General features: G+C 39.6%; 2 protein-coding genes across 2 annotated transcripts; one reads left to right on the top strand and one right to left on the bottom strand.

Moving 5' to 3' along the window:
* The first annotated feature begins 146 nt into the window (after positions 1 to 146).
* On the top strand, positions 147 to 6,298 carry got1 (glutamic-oxaloacetic transaminase 1, soluble). The gene is made up of 9 exons (XM_042010148.1): positions 147 to 343; positions 1,780 to 1,961; positions 2,063 to 2,186; positions 2,481 to 2,593; positions 2,681 to 2,785; positions 2,993 to 3,143; positions 3,356 to 3,521; positions 3,612 to 3,754; positions 3,982 to 6,298. Exons 1-9 carry the CDS (start codon positions 235 to 237, stop codon positions 4,119 to 4,121), a joined length of 1,233 nt encoding a protein of 410 aa, XP_041866082.1. The 5' UTR covers positions 147 to 234; the 3' UTR covers positions 4,122 to 6,298.
* On the bottom strand, positions 5,460 to 20,877 carry LOC121655468 (metal transporter CNNM1). The gene is made up of 10 exons (XM_042010146.1): positions 19,155 to 20,877; positions 14,326 to 14,469; positions 13,192 to 13,332; positions 12,898 to 13,067; positions 12,658 to 12,757; positions 10,659 to 10,804; positions 9,885 to 10,128; positions 8,796 to 8,900; positions 7,764 to 7,859; positions 5,460 to 7,412 (listed from the first exon to the last, which is right to left on the bottom strand). The coding sequence occupies exons 1-10, from the start codon at positions 20,599 to 20,601 to the stop codon at positions 7,333 to 7,335; spliced, it is 2,673 nt and encodes an 890-aa protein (XP_041866080.1). The 5' UTR covers positions 20,602 to 20,877; the 3' UTR covers positions 5,460 to 7,332.
* Positions 20,878 to 21,258: the final 381 nt, after the last annotated feature.

Genomic DNA, 21,258 nt, shown 5'->3' with positions numbered 1-21,258 from the left:
TTGTCAGTCATGCGATGGACGCATTCATTGGCCTACAGCCTTAGTGCGTGTGTTTTCTTGAACTTTGACCTGACATGGAGCGGCGCTGCGATGGGAAAGTCGGGTTCCTATTGGTCGAACCACATACGCCCACTTTATAGTCCCCAAATATAAGTTGAAGGTGAAAGTCTTCTTCCATCCCGTTCGCAAGCCGCTCGGGTTACTGGTTATTACAGCATCTAGGAAAAAGAAACCATGTCGGTATTTTGTGAGGTCCCACAAGCAGTCCCTGTAGCTGTTTTCAAGCTAACGCAAGACTTCAACAACGACCAGTTTCCCAATAAGGTGAACCTCGGAGTGGGAGGTAAGTTGCCCGCAGGGAAGCTATTAGCCATGGCAACGGTTACCCGGGGTAATAAGCTGGCTAGAGCGTCTAACCTAGCGTAATTTAAGAAGCTAGCGGAAGATGGCACACTGAACTGAAAAGTCTCTAAAGTGTCCGTTACCCCTTCAGGTGTTTTCCTGCGACCATGTTACCATGATATGAACGAAAATACCAATTTGTCATCCAGTGTTTTACTCCATATAGCACTGTAACACAGTCTGACAGATCACAGACTTATTGGTATCTCCATCTTATCAATAAAGCTAATATTGTTTTCCAACTGTTAACAAAAATAGGTAAGCCACATCAATAGTGATTACACACTTCTTAACAATGTCATTTGTCTTGAAAAAGTGTGGAATAATGAACTAAATCACTTCTGCCCTCACCCTTTGGTTTTATTTTTCTCCAATTATCTGCTATTCTGCTACATAACCTCTGGCTCTGTGGACCAGGCAGTGGATTGGATTACTCTACTGTTGCTACACCAGAAAATGCTCCTTGCAGCAGTTTAAATTTGCATGGCTTTGTCTGACTTTATCTGTAAAGCAAGCAAATGGGACATTTCGGTTATCAGTACAGTTGTTTCTTGTATTAATTTCATTGCAATATGATTAGGGTTAGTAAATCAAACTATGTAAGAATAACGGGAGAAACTTATGTGTAGCTCTGCTGAAGCAGGACTAGGCCATCTGAGTCCCGTGATTAGTACTAAGAGCTGAGGCTTTTATAATCCCAATCCCTCTGCAAGATACACAGAGCTGCAGATGGTCAAACACTTCTGTGCAGCTGGTAAATGTAGGCCACACAGTTTCTGGTGCCACACACTAAAAGTTATTTATAGAGCTAAAATGAGTAGTATGTTAAACAATAAGATAGCATTAATTACAATACATGCCACAAGTTACAGCAGCAACTTTTTAACCATAAAGATCTGCTGCTTTTCTCTATTCTGAAGTAAAGAGGTTATTGAATACTTAACTCCTTATCAGGTAATGACATGAAATTCGGCAGGTGTAAACGTACAACACATGAAAGTATATGTCACTTACAAAGAAACAGCTCACTGTTAGCCATTCTACCTACCTAATGGTGCTGAACTCAAATGTGCCACTTTGCTTACCTATATTATCCAGAAATGTGTCAAAAGAAGGCATTTCTACATCAAGAAAGGAAAGTCTTATGCACATCAATGGGATAAATGCTATTAAAGCCCACAAGTTTTTGTTTATTTATTTATTTTATTTTACTAAAGACATTCTATTCAGATACAACCAGAATGGTAGATTTCTAGCATCAGGTTCATACCTGATGTTCACATCAAGGTGTAATTCTACTACCTTGTACTCTGGTACTTCAGTAGTAGTACTTTTATTTTACTTTATATATATTATTAATTATGTTGTTCCTTGCAGCCTACAGGACAGATGAAGGCAAGCCCTGGGTTTTGCCAGTGGTGAAAAAGGTGGAGAAGATCATTGTGCATGATGATAGGCTAAACCACGAGTACCTGCCTATCCTGGGTCTCCCTGAGTTCAGATCATCTGCCTCCAAGATTGCACTGGGAGATAACAGTCCTGCTATCCAGGAGGACAGGGTTGGTGTTGTTTTAAAAAAAAAAAAAAAAAAAAAGCATGCAGCGCTTCACTTCCTCATGTATTTACATCTAAACTGACAAATCTTTTCTGTTTTGGCTAGGTGGGAGCTGTCCAGTGCTTGGGTGGTACTGGTGCTTTAAAAATAGGTGCAGAGTTCCTCAGACGATTCTATAATGGAAACAACAACACAAAAACACCCGTCTACGTGTCTGCACCTACTTGGGGTAAAACTATGTTCACACACACAAAATAAATAGCGAAGCAGCAAAAAGTAGAAAAGATCCTCCCCTTGAAGACAAGCCCATCGTTGGAGGACTTTGATTGCTTAACAGAGGGATCTTTACACTTGGAGTAGACTTTAGATGTCGTTTACGCTTTGTATTAGTACATGTTGTAATACTATTATCTTATCAGAGGTTTTTTTAACGACATAGATGTGAAAAACACCAATAAAACGGTGTTTGCTTTGTAGTAAAATGTAAACTGATCATCAGAGTTTTCTTTGTTGTTTGTTTCAGAAAATCACAATGCTGTATTTGCCAGTGCTGGCTTGGAAGACGTCCATCCATACAAATACTGGAACGCAGAGAAGAGAGGTCTTGATTTGGCTGGTTTCCTTGGTGACTTAGAGGTAAGGAGTGTGTGACAATTTTACTCAGTTTTTGACACTTTTTTCATTGACTGTTTACATTATGTTTTCCTCTCTTTTCTTCTGCAGAGTTGTCCAGAACGCTCGATCGTTGTCCTGCATGCCTGCGCCCATAATCCAACTGGAACAGACCCCACACAGACGCAATGGAAGCAAATCGCTGAAGTTATGATGGTAGATTACAATACTTACGCAGTGCAAGCATACAAATACAAAACAGTCTGTACATTCATCACTAAAAGAAGTGTCATTTTTAACAGAATATCATTGAAACTTTATGATTGATGATTTATTGATGATTATAATTGAATTTCCCTTTGGGATTAATAAAGTATTTTTCATTCATTTCATTCATTCATTCATTATCTTGCTCTTTTCTAGAGGAGGAAGCTTTTTGTGTTCTTCGACTCGGCCTATCAGGGATTCGCCTCAGGTAGTCTGGAGAAAGATGCCTGGGCCATACGTTACTTTGTCTCCATGGGCTTCGAAATGTTCTGTGCTCAGTCGTTCTCCAAGAACTTTGGTCTCTACAGTGAGTCCTCTCATATAAAATAAACTAAGGCGCTTACATTTTTATGTGAACTTTCTGGAAAGATTAAATGATGTCAAAGCAGCAATCTAAATAAATGTTGTATCTCTTATATTCTGACTTCAAACTGCAGCTGTGGATGTAGTTATGTCAGCGCGGTCTCCTAAAATGAACAGCAGGATTGTTGCACCTGTGACTTGTTTTTGTCTCATCAGATGAGCGTGTTGGCAACCTGACAATTGTGGCCCATGATGGAGACAACCTGAAAAGGATTCTCTCTCAGATGGAGAAGGTTGTCAGGACCACCTGGTCCAACCCACCGTCTCAGGGAGCTCGCATAGTTGCTGTCACTCTTAACTCCCCAGAGCTCTTCTCTGAATGGTTGGCACAAAAATCTCCTTCTCCCTTAAGGCTGTGCATGAGTGGCAGCAGTCACAGAAATTGAGTTTTCCTTCTTCTTTTTTTCTTTAGGAAGGACAATGTGAAGACCATGGCTGACAGGGTCTTGCTGATGAGGGCTCAGCTGAAAGCCAAGCTTCAAGCACTGGGAACACCAGGGACCTGGGACCATATCACTGACCAGATTGGCATGTTCAGCTTCACAGGACTGAACTGTGAGTTCAAGGACCTACAGATAACGAAAGCACCTCAGCACAATGACCAAACACACAGCATGGGAACTAGTCTGGTTAATGTTGTCATTAAAGTTGAAAGATCTGCACAGAAGATGCTGACTTTATGTGATGGGGGGGTGAAATAGAAATTTTACCATTGATCCCTTTTGATTGACTGATCAGCTGTAAATGAATTAAAACATCTTGATCTGTTGTTTTTCCTGCAGCCAAACAAGTGGAATACATGGTGAAGGAGAAACATATCTATTTAATGGCCAGTGGTCGCATCAACATGTGTGGTTTGACCACCAAGAACATCGACTATGTGGCCGAGTCCATCCATGAGGCCGTCACTAAAGTGCAGTAGAAGAAAATATCCTTAGCTCTCATCATTCCCTGCTGCTGGGCTCTGAGCCGATCTGATCCCAGGGACATTTGTTTCCAAAGATTTTTTGCCACAGATATAAACTTGCCCAGTTTCCTTTATGTTTTAACTAAAGATACTGTAGATATCAATCTTGTCATATACCACAAAACCTTTTAGATCATTACAGTTATGTTATCATGTTCATAGGTTACTGTTTTATCTTCTCTTTGTTTGTCACTTACGTAAAGCATCTTATTTACTTTTTCCCTTTTATTTTCCACATGTTGTGTATTATTAGTTAATTGTTAAGGATTGTTTAGATGATTAAGAACTCTGTGACTGTATAAATAGAATTACAGTTACCTCAGCAGTGCTGACTCTTGTCTATAAATGTTCAGTGTTATACTGTAATTCCTTTAATCAAAGTGATAATAGCATATTTCCACTTTTATTTACTTAGCAGCAGCTATTGCTAAAAACACTTAAAACAGGGCAACATTAACTGAACCAAACTGACTGACAAACCTCTAGGAAACAGATTTAATGAATGATAACTCTTATTGCTGGATGAAATTTAAATGCTTGTTCTCAGGATTGTGTTGTACTTTGCATATGTAATAATAATTATTATTATTATTATTATTGTATTTGCTAAAGTCTTCTGCCCACTCGGGTTGCAATAATTACCTCACTTTAAATCTGAATTCATGTAGTGTTTTTTTTCCCAGCTTGAATTAACATAAGCACAAATGACAACGAATGATCTCAAAAGAGAAATCTGAGCCCTGCAATTCTGCTGAAGGTTTGGATGTTTCCAGTTCTGTCAGGTACCTGCCTGTATATGTTGACTGCCCATAGTACTAGTGTAATATTAAGCAAGACTCATGAGACAAACACAGTAATCATCAACCAGGCTGCTATCAAACAGTATCTCTATATGCACAGTGCACCTGTAAAAATGTTTAGTCAAGGTGGAAGATAGGGATAGGATGACTGACTTAATCCAATAAAGAACTATAAATATTGTGTTTGCATTGTTTGCACACATGTTCATGGGCACATATTAAGTAGAAGATAATAATGAAATATTACATGAGGAAATATAAACAGTGGAAACAAAATGAGAAAGACGGGTAATAGTCAAGTATATTTATTAATGTTGCAATTATTCCCTCTTTAGACTATATGGTACGTATTTTCATATCTCTGTGTAACATATATAATCATCTGAATTTTAAATATAAAATTTACCTTCGCTTGTTTATCCTAAACAATTTCCCAGTCTTTACAAATATAGAGCAATGTAAACCTATTGCAAAGTCTTTAAAAGCATTCTGCTTAGAGTCCCTGACCCACAAATCCTCTCTGTCTGAGTCAGCCGTCAGATCAAAAGGCTTCCCCCTTGCTTGTTCTTTGTCTGTGGTGGGGTCATTTTGAATAGCTCAGCAGTGCAGTATTCTTTGTACTTACGTAAGCAGAGTGAATGAAATCACTGACTGTCCCCACACACCACCTGCGTGCGATTGTATGTTTGGATGGGGGGGGCGGTGGCGTGACGTCAGTCTGTGTCGTATTGCTTTCATCAGGCAAATATCAGCGTAGTTCACCTTGGACATTTTAAAATGAGTCAAATCCTATTTTACATTATTGCACTTGTACATTTTTTTTTTCTTTTGAGAAATGGCTTGAACATTTTTTTTTTTTTCATTGAGCAACGTACTGTTGCTCCATCCCCTTGTGCCTTATCAGCAACTCCCCGAAGGATTTACTATTAAACTTCAGGCTGCAGTCTTTTGCAAGACTCATAAAATCTACATCTAGCTTAGTGGGGAGAATACAGTAGAAATCGGCATCCTACTTAATATTCATTAATCTTTTACATGAGCATGCAAGTGTAAATACAAGGATTTCTATGGGGACGATTCAGCAGCAGAAACATACATGCAATTAGCAACTACTTCTTCTAGAATATTCCTGTATATCCACAGATCCAGAAATCCCAGACGCTCATAACCCCCCAGCTTATTTTTAAGTGGTGTATGTAGCTCCAGTGTCCCTGTAAGAGATGAACTGTACATATGAAAATTACAGATATATGGAGATAATGGAAATCATCGTCAGTGCACGGACAGTGTTGACTGAATGTACTCAAATAACAGACTTACAAGCCTTTTTTTTAAACATCAAGAAAGAAAATAGACCAGTGAGGGTGTTTGATTGAAAAACTACAATTACATCTGTTTAGCAACATATGTAGAGCAAAGACCATGTCTTAATGGGAGAACAAACAAAAAAGATGTCCTGTACATGTAACATGCATCTCAGTTGGGATGCTGCATTTTGTAGACAAATGTGTAAGTATGCTGATAAACTGGAGCAATTTTCTGTGTTTTAGATGAACTAATATTTTTTTTCAATTTCATTTGGTAATCCAGACACTTAACAATCATCTAAGGAACCATATTCTTTTTGTTTCCAACAGTCTGCATCTGCCTCATTCAGTAAGTGGTCACTCATGCTGAGAACTGATTATTGTATATCTTTTTTTGTAACAGTATTTAGTTTTAAGTGAAAGTTGTGCTCTTTTTTTAGTGGCTTTCTCCTTTTAATTGTGTGTTCTGTTAAGCTGGCAGTAGGTGGCGCCCTTTTGGCAACATTAGGACAGTTCCCTGTGCAAACATTTTCAGTGGTGTGGGAACTGCCTCTTAGTAACATTTAATGAAGAAAAATCAGTATTTTCAGTGTTTGATCACGTAAAAAGTAACAGCTGGCTCAGATACTGTCTAAGAACCTTGTTAGGTTGAATACTGAGAGGTTTTTTAGTAACAACACACTATAGCTAAAATGCAGTAAATCTGTGCTAAAATTATGACTACAACTACTATATAAAAGGTAACATGGATGAGGTTTGCATCATAAATGTGATTAAAACCAGCTGGGTCCATACTGTCCAGTGTAAGGCTGGATAAATCCATCACTTAGATGTTTAGATTTTCCTAATCAAGTATTTTTTCAGGGTCAGGCAGAGAGGGAGCCAATGTTTCAGAGGGGTCCTGAGAATTATTGATGGCTACAGAAGATAGGATGGCTCCATTTCATGTGAGGGTTGAGTCGGAGCTTGAAGGGAGCCTGAAGAGGTGACAGTAATGAGGGTACCCAGTGAATGAGAAAGAGGAAGCATGCTTCATCCCTCCTCCTCAGTGTCACTGTGCTAGCTTGTCACTGGTGGCTGCTCTGAACCCTCCTCCAAACTCTTTTCTCCATCCCGAGACTTTTTCCTCTTCTTGTTACCTAGAAACAAAGGAGAACATGAAACTCTGATGCATCAGCACTGGTTAAGATACATTTTCCCCTGCACTCTGCCTGAGACTATATATTTTATCTGCGTTACAGTTGTCATGGGTTGGCACATGCTGTAGACAATAGTGCAGCTATTTCCAGAAATGGCTGAGTAAAATTAAATGAGTCATGTATGTGAGCAAATGAGGATAGCTGCATCTGGAGGATGTGCCTGTTGAGGGGGATGACACCTGTTGCTAAGATACACTTGGGACCATTGCTGTGGCTGACAGAAAAGTTCAGGCACATCTGACGATATGTGTGGGTGAGCTGTGGTAAGGGTGTTCGTGACAAATTACTCACTCAATTTACGCAAAAGCTTCTTTCCAATGTTCTCCTCAGAGCTGGATAGAGACAGGGAGCTGATGAAGGGAGATGTGGACGGCTCTGTAGGCACATCTGTAGGATACAGTTAAGAGCAGACTTAGTAAAATGAAGCTGACATGAGTGAAATTTATTGGTGAAACTAAGAATCTAATCCAGAAACTTTACGTGTGCAACATATTAACACTGGTGGTATTCAATACTGCAATATTATTTGCTTTAAGACCACTAACAGATTAATAAAGGAAGCAAAATGTGCATGAAAGAGATGTCTGGATGGGAGCATTGTACTCTAAAAACTCTATATACTTTTCAACATTAATGATTCCTTCACAGATGTGTAAGCTACCCATGCCATAGGCACTAATGCAACCCAAACCATCAGAGATGCAGGATTTTGAACTGTCCACTAATAAAAAGCTGGATGTTTTCTCTCCTCTGTAGTCCACGTGACACAGTGTTCATAGTTTCTAAAAAATGTCCAAATTTTAATTAATCTGACCACAGAACAGTTTTCCACTTTCCCATCTTAAATAAGTTTTGGCCTAGAGAAGATCGCAGCATTTCTGCTTTGTGTCCACTTGTGTCCAGCTTTTTTAAAATGCACTGCTGTCATCAAATTTAAAATGGGTTAATATTTTACCATAAAATTGTAAAATGTCCCAGTTTCAACATTTGATAAATTGTTTTTGTTCGATTGGGGATGAAATTTGGGTTCATGTGTTTTGCAAATCTCTACATTCTGGTTTTATTTACCTTTTACACACCGTACTAATTTTTGGGGATTTGATGACCAATCTAAAGCATCCTTTAAAGCATTTATACACCAATATTCCACTTTGTGCATCAATTTTTGAAAATCGTCTCTTATATGGACTTAAATTTGAAATTTGGTGGCTCAGTGGCTTTTAAAGCCTAAATTTGCATGATGAATCACTGGGATCACTGAACACTTTCTGTTTTTGTGGCAGATTAAAGGCATGAATGTATGATGTATGGAGCAGTGCTTACCATTGTCTCCAGAACTTTCTGGCCGATCCTCTTGTATGTAGGGAATCTCATCCATGCGAAGGAATACTGTATCGTTTGGACTCCTCTGTCCATCAGATTTACTGCCTGAGAAGATTAAATTAGACCAATGAACCGAGAACTAATACAAAACCAGCTTGTTTACAACCCTCCTCATTGAGGGAAGTAAAAACTTTACTGCTTCAGTTGGTGCTTTCATTTATTTATTTAATCATTCATTTGGGCAGGGTTTACCCAAAAGGTTAAACATAACCGTGACCTATTTAGGATTTAGGATTAAGGATTTAGATTCCAACTAAAGATGAGATAGTAGCTGTAGAAAGGATTTAATTGAGAAATCTGTAGATGAAAAGAAAAGAAAAGAAAAGAAAAGAAAAAAACCTGACAATATAAACTACTCTTTTATCAACAAGTAATGGGACCATCTGTCCAGTGACTTTTTTTTAAATGATGAAAACAAAAACACACAAACTAAATGCACAAGACAGATGGCATGTGGTGAATACCATAAGCCTTAAAACCAGTACAGATTGGTTAAAGCCTTGTTTGCACCAGTTTTGTGAGTGAGTAATAAGGAGTGAATGACATATGTACAGTACATGAGTCATACATACAATACAATATGAAGTCATTTAAATGACTTATATTCAAAGTTTAGCTAACTTTTTACACATTAGCTGATATTTTACAGTTAAATGGCAAGAGAACAACATTCATCTTAGTTTGCTTCTGTCAGGTTTCGGGGCCTACATACCACTTTAATTTGCATGAGTTTGAACGTTTAAAGATCATCTTTCTCCTCAAGTTACTTCATCAAATCAATTTAATGGAGTTGTTGTTTGTCTTTTGAATGAAGACTATCAGTGAACACAGAAGCGAAACTATAAATCAGTAAATAAAAGTGTGCAAGAGGTAGCTCAGATTTCATATCTATATTTACTTGTGAAAGTTGATTTAATGGGGAGTGAATTATTTGTATGGCCTCTGCAGGTGATAACTGACTCTTTGAGAACCCGTGTTCTGATCTTCCCAAATTGTTTGACTTGTTACATAAGCACATGCACAACTTACGAACAATGCGATTTCTTTCATTGAGCTGGGAAGTGTTGCGAAGGCCACCATGGGGATGGAGGTGTGCAAGGCGTGCCAGCCCCATCCGAGTGTGTGTGTTCATGAGGGGGAAGGCGATGCTGTTTGAGCGAGCCTCGGGCACTGGAAGCCTCCCTTTAGGGTCAGGATCCACAGCATCTGGTGTTTGAGGGGAGCTGTCCATCCGGGTGGCTGTTAGGGCATTCTGGTAGTGGTTTCTGGTGATCTGGTTCAGAGAATAGAAGTGTTATCATCAGTCTTGCATATGTGCATGCATGCATGGCTGCCTTCATAGCCGTATAACACCTGTGTAATACAAGCAGGATGTATTTGAACTGTATTTGGATAAAGAGAAGAAGAGGTGAAGGGAGAGGGCATTTCAGTCATGTAAGGCAAAAATATCCATGCTTGAAAAGGAGCTCAATTATTCTCAGTGATTAAAGGAAAGAGGGTTGGTGGAGGAGAGAGTGAGAGACAGGATGTCTGTGTTCAGTCAGAATTGGGGATTAGGACATATCAAAGGCTAATGCTGCAGCAAGGGAAAAGAGCAGATTTTCAAAAATTTTAAGATTAAATGAAGGGTGCTTAAAAGTGCACTTTCTTGCTTGTGATCCCAAATTATTGCCCTCAGTGCACAGGAAATTATAGATTTAATTGAGTTTATAATAACAGGAAACTAGTAGTTTAATTTAGTTTATAATGATGGTGTGTTTTTTGTATGTTTCTGCATTGTGTTTGAGTATTTGTGTTTGTAACCTTGATGATCTGCAGGTCTGTGAGTTGTCGGACAGAGTAGTCTGGTAAATAGATCCCCCCGCCTGTTGTGAGCTGACCCACACTGCTTCCACTCAGTAATAAATCTGACTGGTTCAGGCCACTACCACGCGAGCTATACCTGTGAGCTGAACAGAACAAAAGGAAAAAAATATTCTTTTAGTTGTGCATCTTTTCTCTCGAGTCAGTAATGATCAGGTAGTGCAAAAGAAGTTGATGAGAAATAATTCATTTGGAAAGTTTTCAAGTCTTTTAAGTTTTCCACATTCAGATTCCAATTTTTTTTCTTTCTTTCCTCTCATTAAAGACATACCTCTTCACAATACAGCTTTTTAAGTACATTGAAAATAATACTATTACCATTCTAAAAACTATTTAAACCCTTAATGCAACACTTGTTTGATGCAGCTGCTTGCACCTTTCCTGGCTGAATACTCCCCTTCCAAACTCAGTAGGGATCATTGGTGCAGTTGTTATCAGGTCTTTCCATCTCTGCTGCTTTCAGGTCTAAATTTGACTGGATCTTTGCATTTTTCTGAATCCTTCCCACAATCCATCCTAACTTCCAGGCTTCCAGCACATCTCAAAGAAAAACATCCCCACAAATTGTTACTGTGATATTCATGTTTGACTGGCATTAATAAGGTTTACCAGCCTGACCATGACATTTCACCTTTAATCACTCAGTGTTGTTTGGCAGCCGTCTATGAAGTCTCTTTGTGGTTCCACAAATGGAGACTGATGGAGGCTGCTGTGCTTTTAGGCATTTAAAAGGCTGCAGAAATGTTTCTTTACCCTCCTAAGGCTTGTGACTTCCTTTCTATTCTCGCTGGTTAATAATCTTTACATTGTGGCTTAACATGTTTAACATACTTAACCAGCTATAAGGTTAAGCTATACCAGCTATCCCTTTCAGGGTTGTTTAAATCCAGTCCTCAAGGGCCACTGCCCTGCAGGTTTTAGATATATCTAAAACCTGCAGAGAAGTAGTTCCCAAAGACCAGATGTGGACAACCTTGCCTTATGTAGACAGGTATTAATCCTGTCCTATAAATTAAATTGGGCGTAAGTGAAATCAATTGAAATTGCAGAAACCTCTAAAGCCTCTAGATGTACCAGAGCTCAACTATCAGCATCATACCAGAAGGTGAGAATTTATATTAGGTCGATTGGTTTACAGGGAATCCCTCAGGTGACATGATGCAAATATCATGTTTTCACCTACACCTAACCATTATCTAATCCTGGTCAACAGCAAAGTGAAAAAACAGAAATAGTTGTACATTATTGTAAGATGGGACTTAAGCCAAGTTTAATTGTCTGACAGTGATGGTATAAAGTCACCATAATTATGTGTGAGCCTCAAGTATGAATAATATCTACGGATGTTGAGTTAAATCTATATGACAGAACTTGGAAAATACAGGAATTTCAACATCTTCTGCGAGCATACTTATAATAAAAAAAATGGCAATAAATGCTTCTTGTGTCATCCACTGAGGAAAGATAAAGAGAAAGGGGAAAAAATAAAAAAATAAAACTTGCTGTTTTCAGCTATAATACTTCTGAAGCTGCTTGAGGAAAAATTCTTAAATCAGTAAACTCCTAAGAAGGATTTTTTAAATGTTTAATGGGAGCGCCAAGAGCTTTAAACTCCGCCATGAACAGCAAACATTTAAAATGTGCTCACAAGCTCCATAAGAAATGAGAGATAGAAGCAGGCTTTCTGCTTGCTCAGCAGTCTTAGCTTGGATTTCATCTAATCCTGTGCAGGTCATGTCCTTCCACTGGGAAATTCTCTGAAATCACTTCTCTTAATTACTTTTTTGCCACAGTCTCTGCTGCAGGCCAGGACAGACGTTGGGTGGCATTTACACAGGGAAAACCATCCACCACGGGTGCTGCATCTGCTCTGATTGTAACTCCTATTACCGACTCCTCATTAAGTGCATTACAATATTATCTGTATGCAGCAACTTACAAGTAGGCAGAGGTGGGATGAGTGCTGGCATGCCGTAATAGGAGAACGCTCCATTTTCAAACCGGAGAGCCTCCTTCCCTATCTCTACCTCCACTCGGCCCTAAAACATGAGCATAAAATGGAATAAGTCAGAGCTTTATGTTTTAAATGTAAAATTAATGCTTTCATTATTTATCTAATCGAGTGACTCCAACTAAGTGACTGTCACGTAAATTTAACAACCTGTGAGTTTGGGATTACCTGGAGGATCAAGATGAAGTAGTCCACCGGCTTGTTTCTTTGATATAGGTAGTGTTGAGGAGCATGTTTGTTCTTGGGGTTAAACTTGAGCTCCTGTACAACGCTGGGATGTTTGATGAGACGCAGCAAGATCTTATCAGACAGGTGACACAGCCTGAAAGGCTCCACTTCTACAAGACAGAAAGAATATAAAAACACTTGTGGCTCACATGAAAAAAAGATTAAAAGGAAAATGTTTCCCACTGCATGCCTACACTTTAATTTGATCTCCTGTGTGAACCTTGTAGAAATTACCTGTTGCTAAAAAGCGGTGTGTGGCGAGCAACAGTTGTGGCGAGATCTTCACTTTCAGCTCATTTTCTGCCACTTTAAAGATGGAAAAATCCTGTTGCTTCCTTTCATGGTTGGAGACTCGCCGCTTGGTCCGATTGTCAGCTATGAGCACACACAGACTGCAAATTATTAAAAGTGCATGTAATCAAAGTAGATTTAACATACATGCTCAAACAATAGGAGATGGAGGTAAATATGTTCTTTTTCACTGATTAGGTATGTCTTATTAGATGTGCACGGTAATTTTGTTAGCATAAAATAGAATTAGCTACTACTCTGATGTTCCACTGACCTCATTAGCTGGTACTTAATATTCTTCATGCTCAGGGTATTTTTATGCAGCTGCAGATAGCTGGGGATTATCTGGTGCTGTGAGCACCCCTCAGACTGATAAATTTACTGATAAATACTCTGTGGATTAGAGAATTATTAAATATATAATAATCCATTAAATACATCAAAGCTGCAATAGGAATAACTGATGCTGTAACATCCTTCGTCTGAAAAGAAGAACTCCCTCTGCTATAAACACACACAAATGGACACAAATAAATAATGCACTCACAATATGTGCAACACTGGCATCCTGAGTGTAAAAGTGCAACACATTTAAAAATGTTATATTCCTGGCTTTTAGGAGGAATTTTTGTGTTTTTTGAACAATAAAGCATGTTCCCACAACTGTAACAGGACAGATTAGATATGACAGGAGGGGAGATTGCCATTTGAATGCTTTTCTGTCGAGAGCCTTTCCAGCCAATTAAAAGTAAGCGGATTATGGTGATTATGTGTGAGCCTGGGTCATTTATTCACATTATTTAATTATGCATCAGAAAAGAGCTGGAAACAGCAGGAGAGGGAAAGTAGAGTCAATAATTTGATGCAGAAACAGAGGAGTGGATGGCAGTAAGATGCTGCAGCACATACTGTGCTTCCACTAACATACCATCTAATAATATGTAACTATGCTGTAATAATGTTTTTTTCAGTTATAAATAAACACCATAGCTAAACAAACATAGCAAACTGCAATATATGAAAGCAATAATAAACAAAACTAAAGCTGATTCTGAAGCTGAGAGTGCTTTTACATACTGTACAGGTCTGTCTCATCCACAATCTCTGACTTGATGATCTCCTCAATGACATCCTCCAGGGTGACGATGCCCATCACCTCGTAGAAAGGGTCTCCCTCACCCTCGCTGTTCACCCTCTGCACCACAGCCAGGTGAGACTTACCTGCAGGGACAGAATATAAGTGAAATACTTTCAAGATGTGAAGTCAAGCTAAAAAAAACTGCTCATGCAATGTGTTAAGAGGCAACGTCACTGGATAAAAATAACTCCAGTCAATAGCCTCCAACTTGATCTGTGCGGTCAAGATGAAAAATAGCAAAACCCACTAAAGATAAAGTTGAGAGACTATGAGCACATGGAGGGATCTACCTCAGACGATGGATTTTAAATCATCTCAGCATCAGCACTGCTCTCATGTGAGTTTTCAGATGATGATAAAGTAAGCATTGAAGGATTTGTCTGGAGATACTTTGGGAATTTTGAGGTTTGACCCCTTATGTAAACACTATGATTATGCAATAGGTTTGGGGGTATGCTTGCGTCTGCTGACTTAACTGCCCATAACGCCACCTCTGTAAACACAAAACTGCTGCACTTTACAGATCCATGAGCAAGCCTCCCACACAACAGCCCCGCTCTCTGTGTTTAGCTGAGCAAGACAAGCCTGACAGATGCAGACACACAGCGCCAACAGCATCTCTGAGTGAGGTCAACAAAGTGAATGTGACAAGAAGTCAGTGGTGCCACAAACCCTAAACATCCAGAAAGAGAGAAGAAAAGAAGCATACTACTGTTGCACTAAAGGACAAACTATCTGGTCCACACAGATCTGTTTCTGTCTCATATTAAAATATCTACATAGTGAACAAAAGAAAAAAATGCTACTACATTTAACGTATGAATTTGATGTCATCTTTTTTATCTTCATATTTAATCTCTCGCTTTGTGACTCTGTAGACATAAGTCAGTTTGGTGACCAGCAAAGTTACCTAACAAATATTATGACATCACTAGTGCTCAGATTTTGCCAGAGACATATAAATAGCCTCCAGCCTTATTTTGAACAAAATCATCAGTTTGTATTGTAAGAGATGTCCTGATTTAAGGAATCACTGCCAAGGGATAAAATGGATCAAATGCTTTAATCCAGTTTAACAAGGAGAAAATAAAAAATCTGATTGACTGACAGGCAGCCATCTCTACAAATCAAACTGCGGCTTTATGTGATTGGCTGAGACAGCAAGGCTGCTTTCATTGCTCAGGTCAGCTTGTCTGAAAAGCACAGGTGAATCAGAGGAGGATTTGTCCTCAGCTGCTGATGCACTCAGGCAGTGCATTACATCATTCATGTGTTACATAATACTCTTGCAGAGTGGCACACACTCAGACATGCAGGCACACATGCCCAGGGTGAAACCAGGCTCTCCGTGGATGTCCTTTTTGTCAATGTTTCTGCTCTACCAGTTTCCCAGACTCCTGCAGCAAATCCATGTGTCCTTTCAGATAGTGCACATGTTGGTTTCTATTTTTTTTGTGTTTTCGTGCAGAGAAGAAACACTTAATTTATGGCTTTGCAGCAATACATTTTAAGGCTGTTTTAGATGTGTACATACAACAACTAATAAGATTTTATGTTTTGTTTTGTGTATTTATATTCTTTGTACTAAATTATTTTCTTTATAAAACACTAACAAAGCCAATAAAACATACATAAGTTTGACTGTTTTGTACATTACAACGAGAAATGTATCAACCAAGACAGAAAGTTTCCATCAAGACAAATTATTAAAAATTGTATTATTTAAGCATCATTGCATTAGTAATAACTTTATAATAACAAGCTCAGAACCTAAAACTTTGCTATTTTAAGCATGTTTTGTATTTAACACTAATGTACTTCTCAAGTTAAACTGAAAATCATGTTGCCTACTTTTTATTTTTTCATCATTTCTTTGTCACAGCCTCATAAATTCAAATATTAATACATCTTGAATAGCTCATCACATTTTTATACAGTAATTGCAAATGAAGAAATAACAGTCTGACCTGAAAGAGTAAAAAATACATATATTTAGATGGCAGTACAATTTTGTTCTTCAGCATCAACTTTAGTTTTGCATCAGGTTTGCATCAGTATAGAAGTACAATGACAACTCTTTACGCATAGGTAGTAGTCACAATTTAAAGATTCAGAAATAAATGGGCAATTATGCATACACTGCATGCACAAATATTTGATAAATTGCCACCCTTTGAATTAATTTATTTGTTGTACAAATATACATGTTCATATTAGACCAAAACTGTCACTGAAACTTAACCTGCATGTTTAACTAAGTAAAGTAAAGTAAGTATCTTTCTCAAAGAGACATAAGTGTGAAAGTGTGCAGTTGTTTAGACACATTAATACAACTGCAGGAAAACCAAATACTTGCACACATGATGAAACACTGTTCTGCATAAGGATCGTGTGACTTATTGAATAGTGAAAGTTTCTTCAAGAAACTGGCAGCAGCTTTTCAAGATGATTTTCTGTCATCTTCATTGTTAATTAAAATAGTCAATACCTTCGTCCCTGAAGGGTACAGGTCTGAGTCAGAGCCATCCCAGCCTGGCTCAGAGTGAGACCCGGTGCCCATTAATCAAACCTAAAGACTGATCCAGCCGCTCAATCAGAGACCGTTATCACCATTTTATCTGCCCATAAAACCTTTAAAGTCATCAAATAACATTTTTTAACAAGCTTTTGTAGGTTATGGGTATGCATTTGTCTCCTAATCACTGTCAAAGAAACATGTACAACCAGCTGGTTTACAATTTTTCCTTGGAGAATGTGCAACTCTGTTAAAAAAAAACAAAACAAAAGTTTTATGAGGCTACATAAATATTAAAATTAAGAAATAATACTAACATGTTTTCTTTAATACTGACATTTAATTTGGAAAATGCAGAGCTGATAAAAAGAGGTGGCATCCTGTGTATTATCAGTATCTGTGATGTTTAGTGGGGGTACGTCAGTGTCGTGTCTAAATTTATCATCTGGCATTAATGTTATAATTGAGTTATAAATGCAGTTTTGGAGCAAGATATCCCGCCATCCAGAGGAAAACTTTTTTAGGAAACGTCTTGCTTATTTCAGTATGAAAATGTAAAAACGGCATTCTACACACCTGAGCATGTAGCAGCATGATTACGTCTGGCTGTCAGTCTACACCTACCACCCACTAAAAAGTTTTTTAGTGATGATGAAAAAAGGAATGTGATCAACCCCAGTCTTTACTGGAGACAGGTTTATAAAGATCACTTTATAATCAACTCTGAGCCATGTGTGAGCTCTGCACGAAATATTGCTGAAATGACACAAAGTTAATAAATGGTGAACCTGTATAAAAGCCTAAAAACACATGAAAGCAAAAAAAGTCAGCTATACAATTTCATAGTATCTTCCATAAACTGTCCTTCTTAAGAACCCTGAAGTAACTGGTGGTATTCCCATCCTGAGCTATAAACAGACCTCAACCCTGCCCATCACCCTTCTCAGTGAGACATCATCACAGCTTCCAGTCATCCTTCCTGAACAGCAGGAACCTTTAATCCCTGAGAGCACAGCGAGAAGCAGGCGAGAGGGGAAGGAGAAGGTTGAAGCTGAATTTTTCATGGTTGCTCTACAGGCTTGAATGGCTTTGACCTACAGAGTGGAGGGAACTTCAAAGTCACAGTGGGCTGACAATTAAGTGCACAATAATAATATAAAGGTGAAAAGCCTGACCTCATCTTTCCATCCTTTCCATACAACACACAAACATTAGACACACTGGAATTCTTGCCGAATCTGGTGTATATAACTTAGGTAAGGCCAAAGCCATCTTTCATAATCCAGAATTATAAAAGGCAGTAGACCTCCTGCCCTATAAGTGGCTATTTTAATTTATGACCCTGACAAAGCGAACTGCTGCCCCTTGACTGGTATGTATTAAGCTCTCTTTGTTAGAAAGCAGATTTAATCTGCACGACATAAACCACTGCTATTGAAATATTTCCCTTCATATTTTATTATATGTTGCGGAGCCATCTGAATTGTTTGGTGCAGAGCACTGATTCTAAATCTTGTTGAGTGTTTTTAACAATGCTGAATAGCCTCCAGAGGGAGGAGACACACTTTTTCTCATACTGAACAGATGCTGTGTGAGATGCAATACCATCAATCAGCATTGATTGGTATCAAGCAAGAAATGCCTAAGTGAGAGTGGGGGATATTCAATGCCTCAACTTCCACTTCAGTGAAATCAGAATCCACCTAAATTCCTTTTTGAACAGCTCAATATTACAGCAATGTTTGGAGTTCATATACATGTTGACAGGGGCAACAAGAAAGGGTGGTGAGACTACATGAAGTTCACAGTGCTGTCATGGGAAAATTACTTCAATCTCTCATCACATAAATTCTTAAGATAACTCTATTCTGGTTCTTGGTAGTCTCTAACCTCTGGCTGAACCAAACTCACTGTGTGACACAGTATCACATTTCACATATGGTTCTCACTGCTGGGGGATCAAAGGACTTTACTGGCAGGCCCACTTTAAGCCAATGGACTGATGTATACACTGACTTCTGCACTGAAATCTTAGTTTTAAGTGCACAGTCGCTTCAAAGGGCATTTAACTCCAAGGTGGCAGGCGGTTGACTCGAGACTGTTCCAAAACATATGGCGCCTCATCCACTCAACGCTGACTTCTTTCTTACTCGTAAGTCATGCACAAGTTTTGGACATGTAAAAACAAAGGATACACAAGGAGTTATGCAGAGTATTTCCAAAGAGCTTCTGCATGATTTAAAGTTAAATTACCTCTCTTGAATTCCTCCAGCATCACATCTAGCTTGGTGTCACTGAAGACGCAGTGCATGGGATGCTTGTAGAACTGAGTAATTGTTTTCAGAGGGGTGCAGTCGTCTGGATCCACGAAGGCCAAGTCTTTAACAAACAGGATGTCCACGATGTTGGACCTCTCGTTTTCGTAGACCGGGATGCGAGTGAAACCGCTTTGCATCACGTCGGACATGGTGCAGAAATCCAGCACGGCATCTGAAGACAGCATGTAACAGTCTGACAGAGGGGTTAGCACGTCCTCTACGGTCTTGGTCCTCAGTTCCAGGGCTCCCTGGATAATGTTAAGCTCCTCTTTGACTAGGTCGTGGTAGGGATCTGTGACACGCAGCATGGCCACTAGCTTCTCCCTGGTGTAGAAGCTGCTGATTTCTTGATGCAACATGATGTCCAGAATCTTGGAGACTGGATAGGCGATGGGAAAAAACACCAGCATCAGCAAGCGGGTTGCGCAGAGGGTCTTGGAGGCGATGGCAAGACTGTGTCTGGACGCTACAGAATGAGGTAAGATCTCGCCGATAAAGAATATCCCTAAAGTGCATGAGGCAGTTGAGAAAGCTGTCATTCCTAAAATCTGGCACATCCATACCACAAAACATGTATTTGTGAGCACGTTTCCCAGCACCACAGTGCAAAGGATGTAGTTCCCATGTTTACGCACTGACTCTATTTTCCGTGCGTATTTCTGCTCCTTTTCTGTGCCACTGTTCTGCAGGACCCGCAACTCCACGGGGTCCAGGGCCAGCATGCTGATGTTCAGACCGCTGCAGAGAGCTGACAGTCCCAACAAGAGTACCGAGACCCCCGCTTGGAGCCAAACATCAGCCTCCGGAGGTCTCTCCACCACTGCCAGCCAAAAGTCTTTGGTGCTGAAGTGTTCCCATTTCACCCCATCAAACGCACACATGGAGTAATATTTAATAACCTCATCTCTGCGCAGGTCTTTGGCGAGCAGCTCCACCAAAACTGAGTTGTGACTTGAGGTGGATCTAAAAGAACCCAACAGTTCAATATCAGAGCTGCGGGCATTCTCCTCTTCACATGGGTTCCCGCTAGACCGGAGCCGCGTCTCTGCATCCCCACTGTCCTCAATTGGCTCCTCTATGAACGCGATCCACGGAGCGGCAGGTGCGGCGTCAGGTCTTCCGTTAATGTTCAGGTTGTTGGGATGTTCTGATGCAGGAGAAGTGGAGTAATAAACCCTCAGCATGAAGCGGGTCCCCTCTGTCGCCCTCAATATTCCGTCCTGCACAGACAGTCCTCCGCTCTCGGTGTCTTCCGGTCGGACACCGAGTAGCGCTGATGTTGGGGCCGGCAAGGAGGAAAGGGTGACGGTGAGAAGGAGGAGAAAGAACCGGCGCGGAGGCAGGATGCAGCAGAGAGAATCCGCAGCATCCGCAGCCATCATGCTGAATGAACTACTGAAGGACGTAGGAGAAGTGGGTCACGTGGTGTGCGGATAGGATGGATGGAGCAGCTGGGTGGTGTGTTGTAGAAAGAGAGAAAGATCAATTCAGAGATGGAAGGTGGGGGCCACTGAAATATAGATGTAAACACTGACGTATGTTCGAGTTGCTTTATGCCTCCTTGGAGAAACAGAACGGAGGAGATGCTCATTCATTAGTGAGTCATTTGATTAAACACTTCGCCTTAAAAGCAACAGAAATATCCTGCTCAGGCTAAATGCCAGACTAATGATCTATAAAGTTCAAACAGGAAAAACTGGACTAAAAAGTGCAATTACAGCCACTATAGAAAAGCGCGGTTTTAGGCTGCTCAGGTCGGATTCATTTTCATTGGGTTTACAGATTCCACTAGATGGCAGCATCACCTGCTTTGAGTTGACCCGTAAGATAAAGCCCATTGCTAAAGCAGTTCAAACTTGAACATTGCTCAAGTTAAAATGTGTGGATCTATTTCTTTTACGCACAAAGTTATTTTGATCGCAGAATTTGCATCGATTGACGAATTAAATAATTGCTGTGATGTTTCTGCTTTTTATTGAAGGATGCGATTTGATCCTGCAGGCTTAAAAGGACTTTAAAAGAGGCATAGATTTACTTAA

The sequence above is a fragment of the Melanotaenia boesemani genome, chromosome 16 (genome assembly GCF_017639745.1).
Source record: "Melanotaenia boesemani isolate fMelBoe1 chromosome 16, fMelBoe1.pri, whole genome shotgun sequence".
Classification (NCBI taxonomy): Eukaryota; Metazoa; Chordata; class Actinopteri; order Atheriniformes; family Melanotaeniidae; genus Melanotaenia; species Melanotaenia boesemani.
This window is presented reverse-complemented; position numbering and strand designations above follow the sequence as displayed.

Coding starts and splice junctions, on each gene's coding strand:
- got1 (XM_042010148.1), top strand. CDS start 235: ATGTCGGTATTTTGTGAGGTCCCACAAGCAGTCCCTGTAGCTGTTTTC. Junction 344..1,779: donor GGTGAACCTCGGAGTGGGAG/GTAAGTTGCCCG, acceptor TGTTCCTTGCAG/CCTACAGGACAGATGAAGGC. Junction 2,187..2,480: donor CGTGTCTGCACCTACTTGGG/GTAAAACTATGT, acceptor TGTTTGTTTCAG/AAAATCACAATGCTGTATTT.
- LOC121655468 (XM_042010146.1), bottom strand. CDS start 20,601: ATGATGGCTGCGGATGCTGCGGATTCTCTCTGCTGCATCCTGCCTCCG. Junction 14,470..19,154: donor GCTGGAGGAATTCAAGAGAG/GTAATTTAACTT, acceptor CTGTCCCTGCAG/GTAAGTCTCACCTGGCTGTG. Junction 8,901..9,884: donor TGAAAGAAATCGCATTGTTC/GTAAGTTGTGCA, acceptor TAATCTTCTCAG/GCAGTAAATCTGATGGACAG.